Below are 22,918 nucleotides of genomic sequence, written 5' to 3'. Positions count from 1 at the left end.
TAATCAAGGAGCCATGATTTAATTCAAATCCTTTTTTTGCACAAATATCTGTAACATCCCCCAATCATTAGACTACCTAAAAGCAAATCCCCTTTATTTCAGTTCAACATTTATCAATTCTACAAATTGAATACAAAAGGTTTAAGCGATTTGCGTCGTTAATATCATACAAGACTGTTATGTTTTAGGGAAAATGGCTCTGTCTGTGCTCAGTAGTTGGCTTTAATATTCGGTGAAATGCCTGACCTTTGTTTGTGTTTGAAAACAGCGAACAATCTCCCCACAGCCGAATAAAGTTTATATACCTTTTTATCCTCTTTTTTCAAATATATATTTATTATATATAAAATACTGTTTCATTCATAAAAGCCTTACTTTATACAATATCTGAGTCGATGTGCATCAGTGAGCAATGAAGTGAATGAGTGTGTGTGTGTGTGTGTGTGTGTGAATGCGTGAGTGTGTGAGCTAAAAAGAACCTGGAAAATTGTCTTATAACAAACAGCTGGTACCGATTCAGGACCTAATACACTAAAAACAAAAAGGTGTTTTACACAATATACACATTTTATTACTTACAAAAAAAAGTAAGAGAAAGACAGGCAGATGGTTAGAAGGCGGGCTACAGCAGGGTTAGTACCACCAAATGTAACGTTAAACGACAGAAAAATGACGAAGAGAGAAAGAGAGAAAGTGTGAATGAAGAGCTAGTAATAAAAAAAGGCAGTCTCACTAAGGAAAGCTCATCGTCAGTGCATCTCTCATCTTGGATGTTCCGAAGTCAAAGTGCCGATTTGGTAATCCACTCCTCATCAATACGGCCAAAAACAAAACAAAAAAAAGAGCACTTCTGTCTAGAAACGGTGCGGCATCACATTTTAGTTGCACCAACGTCAAAAGTGTTTTGTTTGTTTTTTAAGAAGAGAAAGGAGATCCTTTTGGGAAAGAATGAAAAATGCACTTTTGTTGTCACACATCCATCATGGCACCATTTAGTGGATATTTATCTGCTTTCATTTTGAGGTACTTCTTAAGAGTAACAAAGAATAAATGTAAGGTTTATTTACGTCTTTTTTTTTTTAAGCTGTGTTGCACAGTAGCACCATTGTTTAAAGTCGTACGTTTGTTTTCCGGAAGATAATGCACCATTGGAAGTCCACCTTGTTGTCACGGCGACGCTCCCCCCCCCCTCCCTTCCCCTTACTTGTCCCCCGTCATCCAATCATCTCTTGTTATTGATTGTGCGTCCCCGGCAACGGTGGGTTTGCTTGTTGCCGTGTGCCGTTACGTCCTCTTCATGCAGACCACGCAACGGCTGACGCGCGTCCGTAGGTTACCCGCCTTGAGAGTCTCCGACTGGGGCTTCCTGTAAGGGTCAAAGGGTGGAGGTGGTTAGGACAGGAGATGGATATATGCATATGTAACTATATTAGTTTGAGTTATATAATCAAGTTAAACTATCAGACTCTTGTAAACAGGGAAATTATTTTTGTTTCAAAATGAGAGATCTTGATGAGTCACTCAACTTTGGACTATCGTACATGCATTTTGTAGTGGCCAAATATGCTGCTTATGCAAATGTATGTACATACAGTATTTATTAGAGCTGGGACGATACACGTATCTCTGGATTCAATACTATCACGATACTTGTGTGCCGATTTGATATGTATTGCAATTTTGGGAAAAAGTTGAATCATACACTTCTAGGGACTTTTACTTTGGAAAATATCTAAATTAATCTAGCAAAACTGTTTGATTTTCAGCATGTATGTAGTCAGAGATGTCCTGAAGTCAAATATATCAGTCATTGTCAGCAATCATTTATTACATTTTTTCCAGCAACACAAAAATCAATTTCCTTCACAAATCAGTGGTATTTTCTTTTTAATTTATAAGGGACATGTAATGTTTTATACTTCTGGTGAATATAATCCATCAATCTTATTTCCATAGATGTGTTTTGTATATACAGTTCCCTTTGTTAACACCTTATTTTGAAAAGCGGACATAGTCCCACGTGTTTACTTCCTCTAACTTCTCCAAGGTGGTCTCTAGCTCTCCCGTCAGCTCCGTTCTCTTTATCCATCCATGGTCAGCTCCATCGGGGCCGTTTCAATACATTTAACATAAATGTCAGTATATGGGTGCTCTACAGTTGTAGCGTCGGCCCATTTGACCACGGAGATGAGAGTGACGGTCGGCTCGACCGCAACGTTACCGCGTTTCCTGACCGTGACAGAGTTAGCATGCAGCTTTAGCCGTGATGTCTGGCTCTGCTTTTCCTGCAATGTGTGAAACCCAAAGTGTTTCCATCCTATACTGGATATGTAGTGTTTACCACGCTGGATTTAACATGTGAGGGTGCAGGTCGTATCCACACTGACCCTCCAACGTTTTATATTGCATCGTTTCAGCTCGCTGTGGTTTGTTTTGGTTGACAAATAAGTAAAGGATATGACGTCACGTTACTCAGACTACAACAATAAAAGCGGGGACTTCCTTCTACATCCTCATAGTGAAGCAAATAATTTATATCGATTCTATCATTAAAAAAATCTAATTCAAAATCGTAAAAAAACACTGAGCCCACTACAACCAAAAAATCGCAAGTTGCATTAATGCGTTTAAGAAATTTGTGGCGTTAAGACAAATTTTGATGGCGTTATCATTTCGTTAACTTTGACGGCCCTACTAATCACTAAAGCGCCCTGCTGGCACTTGTATCCGTACCTGAACATCTCAGAGGGTTCTACAGTGGCCAGCCAGAAGCTGTAGGAGTTGCCGTAGTAGTTGCACGTCCCTCTGCCGTGGCACTCTATGAAGGGGGCGCTGCGGAACTCCTCCAGGCAGGAGCCGGGGGAGGCCAGGGCCTGACCGGAGCCCTCCGCACCCGCACTGGTGTGCTAGGGAGGGGGGGGAAGACGACAGGTGGTGGGGTTAAGCATGTAGCTGTGATGGCTACCTATGAGTGCAGACGTGTGGGTAATATCGTACCATCATGAAGGAGTATCCTATCCACAGAGCTTCCCAATTTGAAGGGCAAGTGGGAATCTGGATGGTCTGACTGTGGACTGCGATCACCATGGCCGGAGCTTCACACACTGAACACCTGGACACAGAAATGTAGAATTTAACATGTCACATCTTCCCTTTCTTCTTCTTCTTCTTCTTCCTCCCTCTGTCTGCATCCCTAACCTGCTGATGAAAGGCTTGATGCCCTCTCCGGTGATGGGGGCCATGGACATGGGCATGGGCTCCGGCGTGGACAGCCAGTAGGAGTAGTCGTTGCGGGAGGCGAAGTTGCAGACGTTGTTGATGTTGCAGAACATGAAGGGCATGGTGCTGAACCTGCGCAGACAGCTGCCGGCCGTGCCTGAAGAAGAAGAAGAAGAAGAACAAGACGGTCAAATATATGATGATAAAATACGATCGGGAAGGCTTAGTGAAACAAAAATTGGTACCGAGGTCCTGTCCGTGTGCTCTCTCGTTGCCCTGCACGTACAGCAGGGAGTAGCCGTCGTAGATGAGGCTGGTTCCGTCGGGACAGTAGGGCACTTCCTGGCCCTGGCTGTGTCGGGTGATGAGGAAGCCATGGGCTGAAGAGACTGATCCTGGAGAACCGGGAAGACCCTGTGGACCGTCTGAACCAGGGGGACCAGGGTAGCCACGCTGACCTGAGATCAGGGGAAAGGCACGTATTAGGGCTGCACAATTAATGGAATATTATTCGTGATCACGATCAACCACTAGGTGGCAGCAAAATCAGCATTATTATTATTATTGAGTTGTGATGGTCGGTGTGTCTGGTTCCTGTTTCACTCACCAGGCTGACCGGCGGGTCCGTTGTCTCCCTTCCTGCCTGATGGGCCGCTGAAGCCGGGAGGACCCTCGGGACCAGCATCCCCAGGGCCACCAGGTAGACCTGAGAGCAGGGGGAGAAAGAGAAGAATACTCTTTTTTAGGTTTTAGAGGGCTCAATTTTAAAGCTAGAGTGAAGATACTGATATCATATGAAACTAGAAAAACCTGATGAATCCATCAGTACCAACCATGTCATACTAGTTTGTCATGAAGGAGGCTAAATAACGCTCCAAACTTACATTTTGTCGCGGAAAAACTGTATGCCCATTTTCAAAGGAGTCCCTTGACCTCTGACCTCCAGATATGTGAATGTAAATGGGTTCTCTGGGTACCCACGAGTTTCCCCTTTACAGACATGCCCACTTTATGATAATCACATGCAGTTTGAGGCAAGTCAGAGTCAAGTCAGCACACTGACACACTGACAGCTGTTGTTGCCTGTTGGGCTGCAGTTTGTTATGATCTGAGCATATTGTTTTATGCTAAATGCAGTACCTGTGAGGGTTTCTGGACAATATCTGTTGTTGTTTTGTGTTGTTAATTGATTTACAATAATAAATATACACATACATTTGCATAAAGCAGCATATTTGTCCACTCACATGTTGATAAGAGTTTTAAGTGCTTGACAAATCTCCCTTTAAGGTACATTGAAAGGATAAATAAAGTGCGACAATCACGCGCTAAATCTCAATTAAATATTTGAATCGATTGACAGCTTTAATTAACTATTATCAATACTGTTGTAATTTCTCATCCCCAACTGTCCCGTGACCTTCACCAGGTCCCATCAAAGAGTCCACATTCACCCACCTGAAGGTCCATCACGCCCAGGATTACCAGGCTGTCCCCGACCACCAGGCTGGCCCTGAGCACCAGGAGGTCCTCGCTCTCCCTTCACATAGGTATCCTCAGGTACACGGGCGTCACCAGGAGGGCCTACAGGTCAAGTGTGACAAAAGAAAACAATCAAGTGTCTGACGCTCCACGAGAAACTGATTTTTAAAGGCAAATCTAAATGTTTGTTTAGAAATGAATAGAACTTCAGTGCCAGTTATTACTGACGCCATCTACTGTAACTGAAAGTGTGTTCACCCACCAGGGGCTCCGACATCTCCAGGATCTCCAGTAAGGCCACTGCCACCGGGGAGTCCTGGGTCTCCCTTTGGTCCTGGCAAAAAACACAAATGATATAAATGTTTGCTTACAAGGAATTCACTAAGGTCGGGACGATACAGCTATCTCCTGATTCAATACTATCACCATACTTGGGTGCCGATTCAATATGTATTTTGATTTTTAAGTATTCGATTTTATGATTTATTGTGATTTTTGTTAACTTTTTTAACACTAGGTCATGGGAAAAAGTTGAATCATAAACTACTAGGGACTTTTACTTTGAAAAATATCTAAATTAATCTAGTAAAACTGTTTGATTTTCAGCATGTATGTAGTCAGAGATGTCCTGAAGTCAAATATATCAGTCATTGTCAGCAATTATTTATTACATTTTTTCCAGCAACCCAAAAATGAAAGAATGAAGACATTTTTTGATGTATTTTGTATATACGTTTCCCTTTGTTAACACCTTATTTTGAAAACTGGATGTAGTCCCACGTGTCTACTTCCTCTAACTTCTCCAAGGTGGTCTCTAGCTCTCCCGTCAGCTCCGTTCTCTTTATCCATCCATGTTCAGCTCCATCGAGGCCGTTTGAATACATTTAACATAAATGTCAGTATATAGGCGCTCTACAGTTGTAGCGTCGGCCCATTTGACCACGGAGATGAGAGCGACGGTCGGCTCGACCGCACCTTACTGCGATACGATAACGTTTCCTGTCTGTGACAGAGTTAGCATGCAGCTTTAGCCGTGATGTCTAGCTCTGCTTTTCCTGCAATGTGTGAAACCCAAAGTGTTTCCATCCTTTACTGGATGTGTAGTGTTTACCACGCTGGATTTAACATGTGAGGGTGCAGGTCGTATCCACGCTGAGCCTCCAACATTTTATACTTCCTCGTTTCAGCTCGCTGAGGTTTGTTTTGGTTGACGGATACGGAACGGATATGACGTCACGTTACTCAGACTACAACAATAAAAGTGGTAACTTCCTTCTTATTTCGAAATTGTAAAAAAAATCCCAAAACATTGGGATACATACTGTAGGTGAATCGATTTGTTTTCCCATTCCTACAATTCACAGGATCAAAATACAGTTTTGGATAGCAGGAAGAAATCTGACAAATGCTGTTACAGTATTGTGGACTAACCAGGGAATCCAGGAACGCCAGGCAGACCGATATCTCCCTTCAGACCAGAACCACCGGTAAGGCCAGAGGGACCCTGTTGAGAAAACAAGTGTGAATCAAGTTAAATCTCAGTCCCCTTTGACCGGCCCTACTTCACAAGTTCAAGAGACCAAATTCAAATCTTACTGGGAATCCGGGAACGCCACCGTCTCCCTTCTGTCCCAGGAAGCCCGGCTGGCCAGGAGCGCCGGGAATACCCTTCTCTCCCTTAACGCCACCGCTTCCTCCAGGCCCACGGGGACCCTGTGGGCCAGGCCCACCTTCATACGCAGACACCAAAAGTCAAAGGTCAGGTACAGAATGATGGAGAAGTAACACAATGTTTCTCCTCATTATATTCTCACCAGGATCAGTTCGGTTTCAATTCATCAATTCAAAAGTAGGATTTTGTTTATGAGTTTTTATTTTGTTGCCTTCTAGTGGTTGACTTGTCTTGTCTAAATTTAGATTAATAACTGAAAAAAGATGTCGTAAACCATATTCTCACTACTTATTTTAAACTGTATAAATGGAAACTGAACTGATCCAGACCTTGTTTTTTTATTTATTACAATACAGCCACTGACTCATGAATTAAACATATATTAAGTATAATATTATATTATACAGTACAATAGTATAATTATACAGCATAACACAAGGAATATCTCAGACGTCAACTTCCATTTCATTCATGGAAACATTTGCAACACAAAAAACTGAAGAGTTTCATTCCCAAATCTGACATAACTGGCTGAGAAAACATTAATATTATATGTAATATTACATGTATTTATTCTGATAAAAGATGGTGTATTGATAGGGAACAAAACATAATGGTAGGCATCTTGAGCCCTTCATTGACACATTTTGCATATCATTTCAGTTGTCAGTTTTTAGTGAAAAGTTCATGAGTTCATTCTTTGCTATTCAATTCCTTTGTTTCCCGCAGAGCAGCTTCACCTCAGAGAAACTTGGAACTGACAGAAATGGAAAAGATGAAGGAGAAAGATCAGAAAAGGACAACCAGTTCTGTTCCCTCAAACACCTGAATGAAACTCTTCAGTAACACAGTTGGAGTAAATGTGTATGTTTTCTTTTATGCATGTGTCTGAGTGATTAAGAGCAGTCGTGAGTGTCCAGCCTGTCCTGTGGGGTAAAGAAAAGGTAAAAAACAACAATACGGATTTTCACTCATTCTCACACACTCCATGTGTTGCTGCTAATTAAAAACAGATCAATATATCACAAAGCTAAACAATGTATTAGGATACACATAAAGAGATCAGGGTTTGGATGAATGCATCTTCAAAAGCAGTAAATCGTAAAATATTTAGCTATAAAATAAATTTCAATTATACAAATTCAAATTTGAACCGAGAGCGTTTTGAAGTGAATCAACCTCAACCCCCCGCCGCCCCCCGCACGGGACACATTAAAACGTCGCCCTTCATTTCCCCAACAGATCCCATTAAAGAGCATGTATCAAAACCATCAAACCGCTGGAGTCTAACCTGCAGGACCTAGGGTTCCCAGAATTCCCAGGCAAAGCGGAGCCGGGTTGACGGCAAAAGGCAAAAAAAAAGAAGAGGAGGTTTAGGCAGAAGCAAGCATCAGTACAGAAACACAGTCACACTAAACAACATATGTTGCCATTAAAGAGTAACTAAACCCCGGAGTTTGAACTAAAGTGGAAAAAAATGCCTCTAGGACATGAAAAAAGTACCAACATGGACTGGGCTCGGGGGCTAACTCGCGTCTATCTAAGAATAAAGTTCACTCATTTAGGGGCTTGCTAGAACGGAACATAAACAGTATCACATGAACTGCTGGGCTTGTTCTACGTTACATTTAGCTGGACTTGGCGATGATAGCCTTTACCCTTTCAATTAGCTCACACTTATCGTTAGCGCTAATCGCTAATTGCTAGCATGCTGACTATGGGGACTTATGGTGATAAAATACCGTATGAATTATAAACATTTGTGAATTTGAGTTTACATGCAAGGCAGGGATATGTGTATGCTACTAATTAGCATTAGCGCTAGCTATGTGTATATGGTGTGTAAGTGATTCACAGGCTAACTGAAAGGGTAATGGCAACTTTTAGCTAATACTATTTTCTACACAGTCTGCAGAGTCCATGTTGGTTTTATAGGAGGGGGTTGGTTGGTGAAGAAAGCTACCTCCATATATATCACCTGCCTCCAGATCTCAAATACTTCGCATCAAAGTGTCAAAATTTGGACCTGAATCCACCAACAACACGACTAAATACCCATATACATTGTTTTTTAGTTTACACAAAGTGGTTTTGGGGTTTGGTTACTCTTTAAGTAGCAAGGAGGTATTAACCAAAAAGGCTACTGGACAACTTCAAAAGCTCCACTGCTGTTTGTTTGTAGTCTCAATGATGATTTATAATAATTTAATGTTAAGGATAATGACTCTGTACAGCTGTAGTTAGTCTTAAAAATTAGCTGCTGTTAATCTTGCTTGAGTAAAAATGATAAAAATGATCACCCAACAACGCTCCCGTATCTCAACATTTGCTCCAAGCTTACTGCTGAGGTTTTGAAATGTATGGATACCCCTGGAGGTCACACGGTAGAGGAAAAATAGTACTAGTTTGTGTTCTCAAATTAATAATTTATGTGCACTGATACCGACGTTGGTCATCCCTTGACTTTTCCTCTTGCGCAACCATGAGGTTGACATGGTCAATAAGGGAATTACAATATATATATATATATATATATATATATATATATACACACATGTATATATAAACATCAGCATGTTCACATTGTCTTTGTTAGCATGTAGCATTTAGCATTTAGCATGACCCATTGGTTTGTGGTCTACCGTTTTGAGGCATTTTGGCCGTTGCCATCTTATTTTTGGCCGTCACCATCTTGGTTTTTTGTAACCAGAAGTGACACGAGAGGGAGGAGCTAAGTACAACCGAACGCTGAATAAGACGTTTTTAGGCGACCAAAAAAGTTACAATTAACTTTCATGAACGAAAACACAAACAAATCCCAGACCGGACAAAGCCGTGGCAGCGACCTGTCAATCACAAGGTAGCCCCGCCCTAAAGCATCCCCTGCTTTATGGTCTATTTGACTCTAAATGGGACCATCATTTACTAAATGAACGTCATGCTGTGTTGAAGACTTGAAACTAGTGATTGAGACCATAAACTCATGTTTACAATGTTTACTGGGGTAATAAATCAAGTGAGAAGCAGACTCATTTTCTCATAGACTTCTATACAATCAGACTTCTTTTAGCAACCAGAGAAGTCGCCCCCTGCTGGCTGGTAGAGAGAATGCAGGTTTAAGGCACTTCAGCATTGGCTTCATTTATTGAGACCCGGAGGTCAAATCACTGCAATTCTTATACCATGTGACCACCCGGGGGATCAGCAGAGACTCTTAACAGCAAGTTGGGGGTCATTTTTAGGATTTGGGAGATACTGCTGGTTGCTACAACAAAAACCTTTAATCTCAAATATGTTTAAATTATAATAGTTCTGATGCACAAACAACAACATTTCAGTAAAATAAAACAGAACTAGAATTACAGTATGTGAAACATTAATGCTTCAGGTGAGTTAGTTAAATTATGTTTTTTGTGCACAAACTGTATGATGCTGTACGCATAACACATTCTGCATGTTAGATGTATATTTGACAGTAATGTGATCCAGATAACATGCTACTTGTGCCAGAAAACTACTGTGAGTTTTAAAATCTACTACTGTGTGTTTTTATCATTATGAAACTTTTATTTTTTAGGTGCTTACTTGTTAAAGGTGCATTACGCTACCATCAGTGTGCATGGAAAGTGGAAGGAGACAGTCATTAGAAGCAGAAATAAAGAGTCAGAAAAGATCAAATGATTTCCCAGTAGAACCCTTTAGATCAGAGAGTGGGGTTAAACTCAGTCAGTGGTACTGTAAGGAACGTGCAGTAGACGTCTGGACGCCGTTGATCTGACCTTGGGGACCTGTGGCGGTCGGATGCACGTGTCATCACGTGAAGAGGCGGGGCCACACCGCAGTGGGTGGGGCCAAGCCACAGGAAACACAGGGGGTAAAATGTCAAAGTTTCAATTCTGTCACCCTGACACCCAGAAAAACACTTGAGTGTTCGTTTTTACAAGCCTAACACAGTGCTGGTGGGTGGTTAGTGCTGACATTTCATTTTAAAAAGGATATGAAGTTATGTCTGATGTATTTACTATAACTATGAATTCTAATCTGGGAGAAAACATGCAATATAAGCCTTATTTTTTTTTTTTTTTACTTTTTTCTACAGGCTCCAAAAACTTAAGAATAAAAATTCCCCAAAAATAAATAAAATAAATAAAATAAATAAAATAAATAAAATAAATAAAATGACTTCTATCATAATATATTTAAACTCCACATAAAGGGTGCTATACATGCCACAGTTTTGATTATATTTCCCTGTATTTTTTAAATATATTTTTACAGTTTAAGGTGAGACACCCCATTGTTTTTTCAGGTCAAGTTTGAGATTTTTGGGTCTTCTTTCAGACTAATGGAAAGAAAAGATCCGGAATACACATTTAGGTGTTTATTTTACAACTTTGTCTATTGGCATCTATGGATTTCTCCTACATTCACCAAAAGTTAGCATTACATAATGCCTCATTTGCATATTTAAACATAACATTTCAGAAAACTTGTAATACAAGAACTAATTGTCTTAATGTCAGTAATCAACTGGGCGACGTTTGATGGTGATATCTAGTAGGTAAATATTTAACCCTATTGACCTGTAGTGTCACCCCTTAACATGCTGACAAGTTGTAGTTGTGATGTGAACCTGGAGCAAATTCATAAACACATTAGAGATGTACAGTAAAAAGGTACCCTAATTTATTGCATGTTAACTTTCCAACTGTGGTGAATGGCATTTGTCGGGTTGAGAAATGTTTCCAACTGCTTGTATCACGCATTATCTATCTTCCCGAGGAGTTCGTCAGAGCTGTCCACTCTTTCCAGCATTGTGTTAGGCTTGTTCTCAACGTGTATGTTTGTAAGTGTGTTGGGACAAACAGTGTCCATGCAGATGACTGATTGGTGGAACAAAACACAAGACAGTAAAGCCTGATGCAAACACTCTGAGCTAGACTCTAGTTTATTGTTTATGGTAATAGTAGCCGGGTTGGAGAAAAATCCGATACCTAGACCCTTACTAGTTAATGTTTTTGTTAAAGGCCCTGAAAGCCTGTTTTCTCAATCATCTTCTTACTATGAGCAAGTGTTGTTATTTCACGCAAAGTTTAGTTTTTTTCAAATGACAGATTTCTGTATTTTTTTTGTAGGGCTGCCCCCTCTTCGTCAATTAATCCAGTGGTTCCCAACCTGGGGTCCGGGCCCCCCTCAGGATTCGTCTGCTCTGAAGTTGTCAAAATTATACTATATATATATATATATATATATATATATATATAAAATACATTATACAGTATACAAGACTATTTTAATTTAAAAAATTTTTTTTATTTAATACTAAATAATCTGCTTTAATCCATATTTGCTGGCGTTTAGCCTTTCAAAACCGACATTTTCGGGCACGCACCTATATTAACGGGGTGGTCTAGCAGCAATCTAACACCATAAATAAAAAAAAATACACGCAAAAAATTAACAAAATAAATAAAAATAAATAAAAATAAACACAAAAATCTATTTAGGCTCTAACGCTATTATAGTAAATTAATGAAGTTGTTACAAAAAAAAGGATTATATTATATATCTGCATTCACTTGCTGAATCCGTCAAGACCTCATGATTTTATTTATGTCGACGAATTCTTTTGGGAACCACTGGATTAGTCGACTAATCGGCCGTTTTGGTCTCAGTTGACTAAGATTTCTTTAGTTGATTAGTCATTTTTTATGCTTTTTTCATGCTGAATGTCTTATTTCCAAGAGACTTCTGAGCACATCTCTGGTAAACACCAGATTTAAAGTGGTGCTTTTGTGTGATTCTTTGTGGAGAAACTCAGTTTTACAGATCAGTCGTTTATAATCAACTAATCTATTAGTGAGGGTTAGTTGACTAAGAGTTTCTTTAGTCGAGGACAGCTGTCATTTTTTGTTTTATCTCTGCTTTTCTAATTTTCAAACAGATTAGCTGAGTTTTTAAGTGTTAAACTCTTAATATATAATAACTAGTTTGTTTATTTAGTCATTAATACTGAAGATTTGAAACCAGGTTTTCAGGGGCTTTAATTGTAATGAACAAAACTGTCACTGAATCCCATCTTGAACTCAGTTTTTAAGATGCAAGTTGAGAGGTTTGTCTCAGGCTGAGCTGTTTCACACCAACATTTCTTCAAAATGATCTAACATGACACACACAACGAGCACACACACACACACATATACAGTACTTCAGGGCTGCGGAGAGATGGATAGATTACAGCTTTCCCCCCCCGTTGTGGGATCAGGAGAAGAGGGCAAGGGGGTGAGGAAGACATGAGGACAGATGAATCGGTGGATAAAAGACAAAAAAAATGGATGATGTTGAGACAACAAAGTGCCATGCTCTTTTGGGGGTCAGACCCCGGTGACAAATAGTGATTGGTGCATGAGGAGCACCCCGACATTTCCTGGTGAAAAAGTATTCTTATCATTTGTGCTCAAGTGTTCGTGACAATGACTTGACAGGTGGTGCTCAAACAGTGACGTGGCTCTTATGCCAGTGGTGGCGATTGGTGCGACGACGTCCCATGCAAATCAACTGACATGGAGATGAAAGCATTCACATTTAAAAGTGCACTGTCTGCCGTTTTACTGTCTGGTTTTCATCAGTACTGTGTTTTTCTTTAGTTTGCAAATAGAATGTTTGTACTGCAAATTCCGTACAGGATTATGGTGGTTTTGTATGTTTTAGACCATCAATTATAAACTGCATTTGCCAAAGCATATTGTATGTTTCTTTTCAACCCCTTTCAGGCAGCCACTTAGTTTCAGTTCATCGTTGCACATAATAAAAAAACAGCTTCCTGGAGTTGAAACTTTCTTGCAGTAGGTGATAGGGCTTATCAACGATTATGAAATCAAGATAATCAACATAAAACGATTATTGTGCCACATTCCGTTTCACAATGACGCTTTCGTTTTGTCATGTGTTACAAATTCAGCGCACCCCTTTCCTTTAAGGCGGCACACTTTTGCCCCGCTCAGCGGGTCGTGGACGACCATGCAGCGTGCCAGATCGGGGCTCGGCCCACGTAAAAGGCGCCAGGGGTCTGTGGCGATATCGGCAACCCAACCGACCAGTCTTGAAACACGGACCATGGCAGAGGGTGCAAGCAAAACCCCGTGGCGCAATGAAAGTGAGGGCTGGTGCGCGCCGGCTGAGGTGGGATCCCGGCCCAGCGGGATCCCGGCCCAGTGGAGTCAGGCGCACCACCATAAAATGGTATCGCTGCCGTTGTATCGGAGCCGTTTTTCGAGTACGAGTACATGAGCACAGTATCGGACCAGATACCCGATAATGGTATCCCTACCCTCGTGGATACTTTTGCTGGCTGCATTTCCACCGTAGTGGTTTACCGCAAGCAGCTCTAGGTCAGCTTGGCGCTTTACAGCACCCGTCGCCCGGACCTCACCGCTTAGTGCTCGTGCCCTCTCTGGGGCTCCCTGCTCCCGGCGCAACAACCGGGGCAGACTGACCTCAGTGCGGCGATGTCGGCGAACCCACCCAACCCCTCTTGAAACACGTTACCCCGTCTCTTTTAGCATGCTTTTGTTTGCTGTGTCATCACCATTAATATTTATACAACCAATTTATGATTCAATTGTTTACTAGAGCAGATATTTATTCATAGATTAGATCTTAACTCTGCTCTCAAAGTGCACCAGATTCATGCATTTAACTTTAAAATGTAGGCTACAAAATTTTCTTTCTAAATACATGATATTTCATCAGAGAAGTTTTTGTATTTAATGTCAATAACTCTGAAGCGAGAGTCCTTTGAAAAGACAAAATCATCCTTTTCTATCCTGTCCTCTTGTTTTTCTTCCATGTTTCATCTTCCAGAGTCACAGCTCATGATTGACTTCATTGAAAACGGAGCTCTTGTAAAACTCTGGCCAGGGAGAAAGTTTTCAGTTATCTTTTGTGAGGCGTCTCTAATGAGGCGACATGTCGTGCAACGGCAGCGTAGCCAAATAACCTGCTAACAGAACTCTTAACATGTTTACACATAAATGTACGGTTACTTTTCCAAAATACTGGGGAACAGGGACGTCAGAATGCATTACGGTGGTCGCTGCTACATTATTAAATGCAACGACACAGACCCCCGCCGCCAGTGTGTGTGTTTTTGCGTTTTCATCTGGACACAGATTTTTTTTAAAACTGTGCTTGAGTGGACGGGACGAAGGAGGAAAAAGCGCTGTTTACAAAAATACCCGTGGATGTGTGTGACAAAGCCTGAAATCTCAAAAATCAGCACCTCGCTGGTGGACTCGAGCAACAACAAGGAAGCTTCAAAAACAGTTCCTGACGTCAAACGAGCGATCACAAGCAAGATTTAAGACTTTCAGTAAGTGAAGCCAGTAGCTGATTGAAAAAGGCCGGCAGCAGTGATGTAAAGAATCCAAAACAACAATACAAAATACTAGTATAGTTCCCAATAAACCCCACCCACCTGCTACTGTAGGTGAGTAAAACAAACCACCACTCGTTCTAGGTCTGACAGTTTATCAGAAAACCAGGCAGCAATTTCTGGCAGCACATGGTGACAGATACTATATCCAAATGCTTTACCTCCTCTTCCGGGTGGTCCAGGGGGTCCTTGGAGTCCTTTGGGGCCCTGCAGAGCCAGTCCTGGAGACCCAGGAGGGCCGCCGCTGCCTGGTGGACCAGGGGAGCCGGGGAAACCAGCCTCTCCTTTAGAGCCGGGGAAACCGGGACTGCCAGATGGGCCGGAAAGACCTGAGTCTCCCTTTGCACCTTAGTGAGAAATAAAGTAGAGATTGTTATATCAGTGCAGACACAAATAAAGCTGTTACATATAGTAGGTGACTACTCACCTGGCAACCCTGGAAGCCCAGGTGCACCGGGTCCACCGTAACCAGGACGCCCTGGAGCAGACAAGAATCAGAACCGAATCAAAACTAAATATTCTATGGGGGAAGTTTTGATTTACATTTCAGTGATGTTTTTCCGAGCACCTTGAGCAGTGACGTACCTGGGTCTCCTTTGACTCCAGCTGGTCCTGGGATCCCGTCCCGACCTGCTTGACCCTTGTCTCCTGACGACCCTGGTCCTCCTGGTCGGCCAGACTCTCCTGGTCTACCGGGAGCTCCAGTGAGACCTGGGGCACCGGGCCCACCGTCGAGACCCTTAGGACCGGGGATACCAGGAGAACCTGAGCAGATGGACAATGCATCAGTTACTGTTGCAGCTTCTTACCAACATATCAAACATTAATTGCACAATTGCTGTAGTCAAACTTCAGACTTACCTTGGAATCCTGGGAGTCCGGGGTCGCCTTTGGAACCTGGCCCTCCTGGTATACCTGAGAGACCGGGTGATCCTGGGGTTCCTTTAAGTCCTGAACTTCCTGGGAACCCTGGCTGACCTGGTTCACCCTATAGGAGACATTTAAAAAATGAAGGTATGAACCTAAAATCTGTGCTTTGCAGTTTTTCCAAAGTAAAACATTTCTGTACCTTGGGTCCAGATGATCCGGGTGGTCCGACTCCAGCAGAGCCTGGTTCACCTTTGGCTCCTGGGAAACCAGATCCTCCTGGCTGTCCCGGGGTTCCTCCCCTACCTGGCCCACCTGGTAGACCCTTCTGTCCTGACGGTCCTGTGACATTAGCATTTATGGCAAAGAAATCAGTTTGGGAACAGCTTTCAGTAGGTCGCCAACTACGGGACTGTGAGTTCAAACCCACCTGGAAATCCCATTTCTCCCATGCTGCCTTTTCCTCCTGGACTTCCAGGACCACCTGGGCCTCCTGGGAAGCCAGGATCTCCCTTGGGACCTGCAGCACAGTGGAAACAGCACCTTAGGAACCTATTTGCATGAGTGAGTTTGTATTTATGTATGCACGGGAGGTAAACACATACCTGGTGGTCCGGGGAGTCCGGGGCGTCCATCTGATCCTGGCCCTCCAGGGTCACCAGAGAGACCAGGGACACCTTTCTGACCTGGAAAACCTGATGCACCTGTAGAACACAGACAAAATGTATTGTGTATTCAACAATATAGTGAGTAGTAATTGAATATGATTACCTACTTTTAAAATGTGTTATAATTGGTGTTCAGTGAAGGTGTTTTCAGCTGTACCTGGTACTCCAGGATCTCCTTTGGCTCCCTTTGATACCTCTGGTGGCGCGCTTACGGCTCCGGGGGGTCCCTGGACGCCAGGGTCACCTCTCTCTCCTTTACCACCGGGGCCGCCGGGACCACCGTCTCTGCCTTGGAATCCAGGTTCACCTGGAGAGGAGAACATGAGGATCAGAGAAGTTTAGCGCTCATCAGCAAGGTTATACAGAGACCTCCAGAGTTATTGAAGCTAACGTTAGCAAGTAGCTATAAAATAGCTGCTTCTAGTGTAATTTCAAACTATGTAATCTAAACTTTACAAAGTGGGAACATAACTTGTCAATATTGTGTGTGATATGTGCCTTTTAGGGCTGTATGCAAGAGTTATGAGTGAACACCTTTGTATCCGGGACCGCCCGGCCCTCCTGGTCCTCCAGGTCCTCCAGAAGGTCCTGGAGTTCCCATGGGACCCATGTCTCCTTTCTGACCTGTAACCAGATGTTAGAGCAGAAAATAAACAAAAACTGAAAATATTCAATTACATAGTCCATCGTTCACACAGCTACAGCAAGTCATATAGTCAGTCATATCTTAACTGCCAGTCAGTAAATTAAGTTCACAGCTAGACAATGAACAGCTGGGTAACCCTAACTAGCCCTGTTGGTAGGCAGATAGCAAGCCATGATGAGAAATGATACTGAGGTTTTCTGTCTATAGTCTCTAGATGTATTAGTTAGCTAAGAGGTTAACCAGCTAGCCTTTGGCCTTTACAGTTCACTACTGAGTCATAACTATAGATTAATGACGTAGGCTTTAGTTTTTACCTGGCAGTCCAGGCAGGCCATCCCGTCCAGGTCCTCCAGGAGGTCCTGGGGTTCCGACTTGTCCTGGGGAACCTGGGAAACCGGGACTTCCTCTGTCTCCTGGCAGACCTGGGATGTCTAGACCTGGAGTGCCGGGGTCTCCCTTCGCTCCGTTTGATCCAGGGAATCCTGTAATGATGATATCAAGATTTTATTGTTTGGATATAGGAACTGAGGCTTTATTCTCCTGGTGATGAGCCCACAACAAACTTATATAGTAATAATAATAGTAAAATCGGACTACTTTCTGGTCTTAAGACGCCCAGTGCAGTCAAGATGCAGGGAATTGTGTGTTTGTAGACAAAGCAGCGCATCATTAAAGGGTGGGTCCATTATTTTTACGTTTTTTGTATCATTCGGTAGCTGCACAGTGGTGTTCTTTGTGTATTCAAATCCGAATATTAAAATGTTGGTTTAAGTACGTATGTTTTAGCATCAAAATGCTATTTTCCCTTCAAGCCCTTCTAAAAACGTTTTACCCCGTGACCTGACGTAGGTTTTTGCATGATGACGTTCTACATATATACAAATATCCTTATCCATAGTCAGTGTGTATTACAGTAACTTAGATGGCAGTCGACATGCTCCCGGCTTGAAGAAGCGGACAGGAGTACCAGCACGGAAGCTAAGCAATGTACTGCTGTGGACGCTGAGAAATTACTGTTTTTGTGAATGGAGTCTGGTGGCTTTGAAGACGGCTTCAGTTCCCCATCAGAAAGGGCTGTCTGATGGCGAGGTAAAGCAGTGATAATATTGTAAATATAGCGTACACTGACATAGATATTTATTTAGGTGGCTAAAATACGTTTTTCTGCTGCTCCCGTCCACAGCCGCTTTACCTCACTGTCAGACCTTTCCAAGGGGGAACCGAAGCAGCTATATCGCTCTCTTCAAAGCCACCAAACTCCATTCACAAAAACAGTAATTTTACCTCACAGAACACAAGAGTATACATACAACCCCACTTCAAAAAATCAAAACTAACCCTTTCAGTTATTTCCAAACTTAGCACAGCTAACGTTGACTCAGCTAGCGCTAGCGTTCACATTATTCAGAACCTTATCTTACTATGGTAACCTACGTCGCTGCTTTTTGCAACGACTGAGTGCAGACAGGCCCACCCTTTAAAAACTAAAAGTATCCACACAAATGGAGTCTTAATACCTCAAATGACAGCTTTTCAGTGTACAGGTGTGGTACGTGTCACCATTAACTGGCCATTGACCAGCACCAGTATTGGGTTACAATACCTTTCTCGCCTTGGCATCAGAGGGTCGCAGGTAAGGGAGGGGCGTGTTTCAAAGCGCAGAGGGCGGAGCGTTGGATTAAGCCGATGAGATGAGGACAACAAATTATAAAATGCATTAAATGCATTAAAAATTCGATATGAAGCAGGTTTTTCGAACACTCTGAATATGCACCGAAGCTTTTACGGAAAAACTTCACTGAACGTGTCCAGCGGCAACCAATGCATGCTCAGAGTATTTGAAATATTCTGTTGGATTTGTGTTAGTTTGTGTTTTTTTGTGTTGCATTCGAAGAAGAGCGGTGTGAGGTTAAATACTAGTGAAACTCTATGCTGTTAGTTTAAGATTGGTGTAATCGCAAAGAAAGTGCCTTGAGTGATGTTAAAGTGGTGTAGCTCTGAAATACAGAAGTGGAGGGTGGTGATTCGGCCAAGAAAGGGTGAGAGAGCTGTGATATTTTTGGTGGCGTCTTAAAAACGAGGTGGCACTCAAGTGAAAGCAAAGACAAGATGAAGCTGTGAGGGAAAAGTTCCCCAGATCAAGGTATGGTTTCCTTCCAGTAGTGCGGTAACCGTGATATTCAAACGCATTCACCTTGATCACCAACACACCCCAAAAGGGTGACAATCAACCAAACAAACCCCTCAGACCCTCAGTCTGGTGCTCAGCTGCTCAGTGGGCGACATATAGTTTGAACCTCTATACCAAAACGACATCCAGACACCTCAACAAGCTCAAAACATGGACAAGTGGGTGGTCATGCACAGTCCTGGGTGACTATCCAAACAAACTAATACATATTTCAATATTGTAAACACGCAAAAACATACACAAAGACTAAATGAAAAAAGAAGCATTGTTCTTTTGCAAACTAAATCTGATGAGTACTCTACGTGTGTCGGTTCCAATCAACAAAGTGAAAATAAGAAGCTTATCCACGAGAATACGTGCTCACAGATGTTATGCATCTCACCTGGTGGTCCCATTGGGCCAGGGGGTCCAGGGGGGCCTTGAGGCCCCCCCGGACCGGAGATGGGGGATCCAGGTGGGCCACGAGCTCCAGGTATACCGGGTGTACCAGGGTCACCTGGACAGAGAAAGTCACCGTCAGCTCGGTGTATTGTTAAGTGTCAAATCGGGAACAGAACTGCAGAATACCTTTAGTTCCCGGACCGCCGTCAAATCCAGATCGGCCAGGTGAACCGGGGCCGCCAGGGAAGCCAGGATCTCCCTTTGATCCGGTGAAACCTTTAGATCCGGGTACTCCTGGTAAACCTGGGGGACCAGGAAGGCCAAAGCCAGGCTCACCCTGTCACACACACACACACACACACACACACACACACACACACACACACACACACACACACACACACACACACACACACACACACACACACACACACACACACACACACACACACACACACACAGACAGACAGACAGACAGAGGGCGGCAGACTGTTAATTAAATTCTTGGGGACACAACATGCAGGTAAAGATCAGTGTAAAAGAATCTGCTTCTTAATATTTTTCTTGAAAAATCATGGAAAAATGAAGCCAGGTTTTCAGGTTTTCAGGTTTTCAGGTTTTCAGGTATTCCCGATTACTTTTCGGGAACAATCGATGACTACTAAAATGCAGCAGTTGTTAATGTCCTCTGTAAATATTTAGACTGTTTCTTACTCATTTAGCCAGAGTCAAATAGCTACATTATGTTATTATTGTGTAGGATATCACTTCCAGGAAGTGTCTGGTCATGCCTTCATTGTATATATTTAGAGTCCTTGTTTTCGTTCAGTTTCTAACCAAAGATTTCTTTTGTCATTTACCTTTCTAATGTGAATTTCCCATCGGTATTAATAAAACACCTTATCCATCCATCTATCTACATACCTTGGATCCCGGAAATCCAGGCTGGCCAGGGAGTCCATCTACTCCTGGTCTACCTGGTCCTGCTGCAGGTCCTGGCTGACCGGGGACACCTGGGAATCCTGGAGGAGAAAAAAAAAGAGAGGATGGGGGGGAGGAGAGGTGGCGGTTAAAAGAGAATTTGTGAGGAGGATGTACTGAGATGAGGATGTGAAGGTCAAGAAGAGGAGGATAGGGGAAGAAAAAGAAGTTGCAAAGGTCGACAAGGAGGAAGGAGAATGTCTTTACCTTTAACTCCTGGGGGCCCTGGGAGTCCGATGCCTGGGAGTCCAGGGTCACCCTTCGTTCCTGGTGAACCAGAGAAACCGTTCTGTCCGGGCCCTCCTTGGTTACCTGCCAATCAGACATCAGAAACATATGTCACCTCGGTTGCAGGTAAGCTGGAGTGAGCACTGCATGAACACGTGTCCTTTACTGTAGAATAATAATTATGTACCTGGTGAGCCGGGCAGTCCTGGTGAGCCATCCTGTCCTCTGGGTCCTGGATCACCTTTCGCGGCCACCGCCAGGCCTGGTTCACCTTTAGTACCTGCATGGTGAGAGAAAGCAAAGGCGAAAGGTCAGTGAGGTAAGTTTAAAGTATTTTAGAAAAATATCAGTTTAAGTGTACGCTATCTTTAGAGTATTTTCGCTGGTTTACCTCGCCGTCAGACAGCCCTTTCTGACGAGGACCTGAAGCCGTTGTATCCATCTATGCTCTCGCCAAAGCCACCTGACTCCATTGAAAAAACCTGTAATTTTACCTTGCATAACACAGGAGTTACTGGTCTACCGCTGCCTTGATCGGTTAGTTTGTTTGTGCTATTGTGTGACTTCTGGTGAATCTGAACTAACTGAAGTCACACAATAACATCAACAAAGTAACCGATCGAGGCAGCGGTAGACCAGCAACCCCCGTGTTCTGCGAGGTCAAATTACAGGTTTTTTTCAATGGAGTCTGGTTGCTTTGGCGAGATCATAGATAACAGCTTCAGTTCCCCGTCGGAAACATAGACTGTATAGCTGTTTCACGGCAAGCTAAACCAGTTCAAATATTCTAAATACAGCGAACACTTAAACTGATGTAGATGTTTTTAGGTGAGTCTTTTAGGCGTCTAAAAAACTATAATAGTAATATACTATAACTGGGGGCGTGCCGACCGTCATCTACTGTAGGTAATACACTCACTATGGAGAAGTACCTCATACAACCCCACGTAAAAACACCCGACCTATGCCAGATGTTGCACGGGATGTGAACCCCAATATGGAGGGAAGTAGGATAGATTTGGAAGGTCACTAAATACACCTATAATTGTCATCCTACCGGGTGCACCGGAACCTCCAGGTCTTCCTGAGACGCCCTGGACACCTTTCTCTCCTGTAGATCCCTGAGGTCCAAAGCCAGGTCCTCCTGGAGGACCCCTGTCTCCTGGATTACCTGGGGAGCCTGGCTCACCGGGGATACCTCGTTCTCCTTTCACCAGCAGAGAGCCCTGTTGCACACATATTAGTTATAAAAATGAATCGTGGGTGGATCTCAATGAATCTAAATGATGGGAGTGAAAGCCACCTACAGGAGCTCCTTTGGGTCCAGAAGATCCAGGCTGTCCATCGCGACCGGGTCGGCCGTCCAGACCGGGAAGACCGGGTGATCCGGGGAAGCCGCTGTCACCCTTCTCTCCCCTCACACCGTTGACTGTGATGGCTTCGCCTGGGTCTCCCTTCTCTCCGGGGAATCCTGGAGAACCTGGACCACCGGAGGTACCCTGGAAAGGAAAGGAAAGAGGGCAGATGTTGTTGTTAGTATTAGATTTTGTTTATTTGTCATAAGGGTTCAATCAAACTCGTAATTACAAACTCAAAATTAGCACGCATATGCAGGTTTTTTAAACACGGTAAAACACGCTAAAAATAGGCGATAGGCTCTTTTCCCATTGCAAGTATGCCGTTGCACTGGCCTGTCTGTTTTTTTTTCCTGGTGTGTCACGTTCGACGTCACCGGAAGCAGGGTTAGTAATCTTTTATCTGTTACTTATTCAGTCTCTCTTTCAAACTCTCAAACCAGAGTTGGTGATTGTTGGAACAGTGGAAAGACGGTTTTATTTTTGTTTGAATGAAGTGTGTTTTACAACGATCAGCGAGTTAAAATGACTGTTTCTGTCAACAGAGTCTGGTGGCTTCGAGGTGAGCATATAACGGCTGTTTCTTTTCACATCTAACTCCGTGAATTAAAGGTTTTATTTCGACCAGACCAGAGTTGGTGATTGTTGGAACAGTGGTAAGACTAACAGATGAGTTATATTTTAAGTTTGAATGAAGTGTGTTTAACAATGATCAGTGAGGTAAAATCACTGTTTTTGTCAATGGAGTCTGGTAGCTTCGAGGAGAGCATTCATTGTATGTTGTTGTTTTGTAT

General features: G+C 43.0%; 1 protein-coding gene across 3 annotated transcripts in view; it reads right to left on the bottom strand.

Annotated features, from left to right (window-relative positions):
* Positions 1–979: 979 nt before the first annotated feature.
* Positions 980–22,918, bottom strand: part of col4a5 (collagen, type IV, alpha 5 (Alport syndrome)) — a 71,153-nt gene continuing 49,214 nt past the window's right edge. The window contains exons 23-52 of one of the 3 annotated variants that reach the window (XM_037759417.1): positions 22,077–22,268; positions 21,827–21,995; positions 20,957–21,049; positions 20,749–20,853; positions 20,485–20,582; positions 19,747–19,897; positions 19,562–19,675; positions 18,592–18,600; positions 17,303–17,470; positions 16,877–16,966; positions 16,500–16,649; positions 16,280–16,378; positions 16,105–16,194; positions 15,877–16,016; positions 15,669–15,795; positions 15,393–15,572; positions 15,235–15,285; positions 14,969–15,154; positions 10,153–10,161; positions 7,665–7,673; positions 6,298–6,431; positions 6,133–6,205; positions 4,964–5,035; positions 4,678–4,803; positions 3,827–3,925; positions 3,465–3,677; positions 3,199–3,376; positions 2,998–3,112; positions 2,734–2,906; positions 980–1,366 (exon numbers count right to left, since the gene is read on the bottom strand). In XM_037759417.1, coding sequence (XP_037615345.1) covers positions 1,285–1,366; positions 2,734–2,906; positions 2,998–3,112; positions 3,199–3,376; positions 3,465–3,677; positions 3,827–3,925; positions 4,678–4,803; positions 4,964–5,035; positions 6,133–6,205; positions 6,298–6,431; positions 7,665–7,673; positions 10,153–10,161; positions 14,969–15,154; positions 15,235–15,285; positions 15,393–15,572; positions 15,669–15,795; positions 15,877–16,016; positions 16,105–16,194; positions 16,280–16,378; positions 16,500–16,649; positions 16,877–16,966; positions 17,303–17,470; positions 18,592–18,600; positions 19,562–19,675; positions 19,747–19,897; positions 20,485–20,582; positions 20,749–20,853; positions 20,957–21,049; positions 21,827–21,995; positions 22,077–22,268 — 3,495 coding nt within the window. In that variant the 3' untranslated portion in view covers positions 980–1,284. The remainder of the gene's footprint in view (positions 1,367–2,733; positions 2,907–2,997; positions 3,113–3,198; positions 3,377–3,464; positions 3,678–3,826; positions 3,926–4,677; positions 4,804–4,963; positions 5,036–6,132; positions 6,206–6,297; positions 6,432–7,664; positions 7,674–10,152; positions 10,162–14,968; positions 15,155–15,234; positions 15,286–15,392; positions 15,573–15,668; positions 15,796–15,876; positions 16,017–16,104; positions 16,195–16,279; positions 16,379–16,499; positions 16,650–16,876; positions 16,967–17,302; positions 17,471–18,591; positions 18,601–19,561; positions 19,676–19,746; positions 19,898–20,484; positions 20,583–20,748; positions 20,854–20,956; positions 21,050–21,826; positions 21,996–22,076; positions 22,269–22,918) is intronic. The other 2 variants (XM_037759418.1, XM_037759419.1) reach the window with 2 other exon arrangements.

The sequence above is a fragment of the Sebastes umbrosus genome, chromosome 22 (genome assembly GCF_015220745.1).
Source record: "Sebastes umbrosus isolate fSebUmb1 chromosome 22, fSebUmb1.pri, whole genome shotgun sequence".
In the NCBI taxonomy this organism is placed as follows: Eukaryota; Metazoa; Chordata; class Actinopteri; order Perciformes; family Sebastidae; genus Sebastes; species Sebastes umbrosus.
This window is presented reverse-complemented; position numbering and strand designations above follow the sequence as displayed.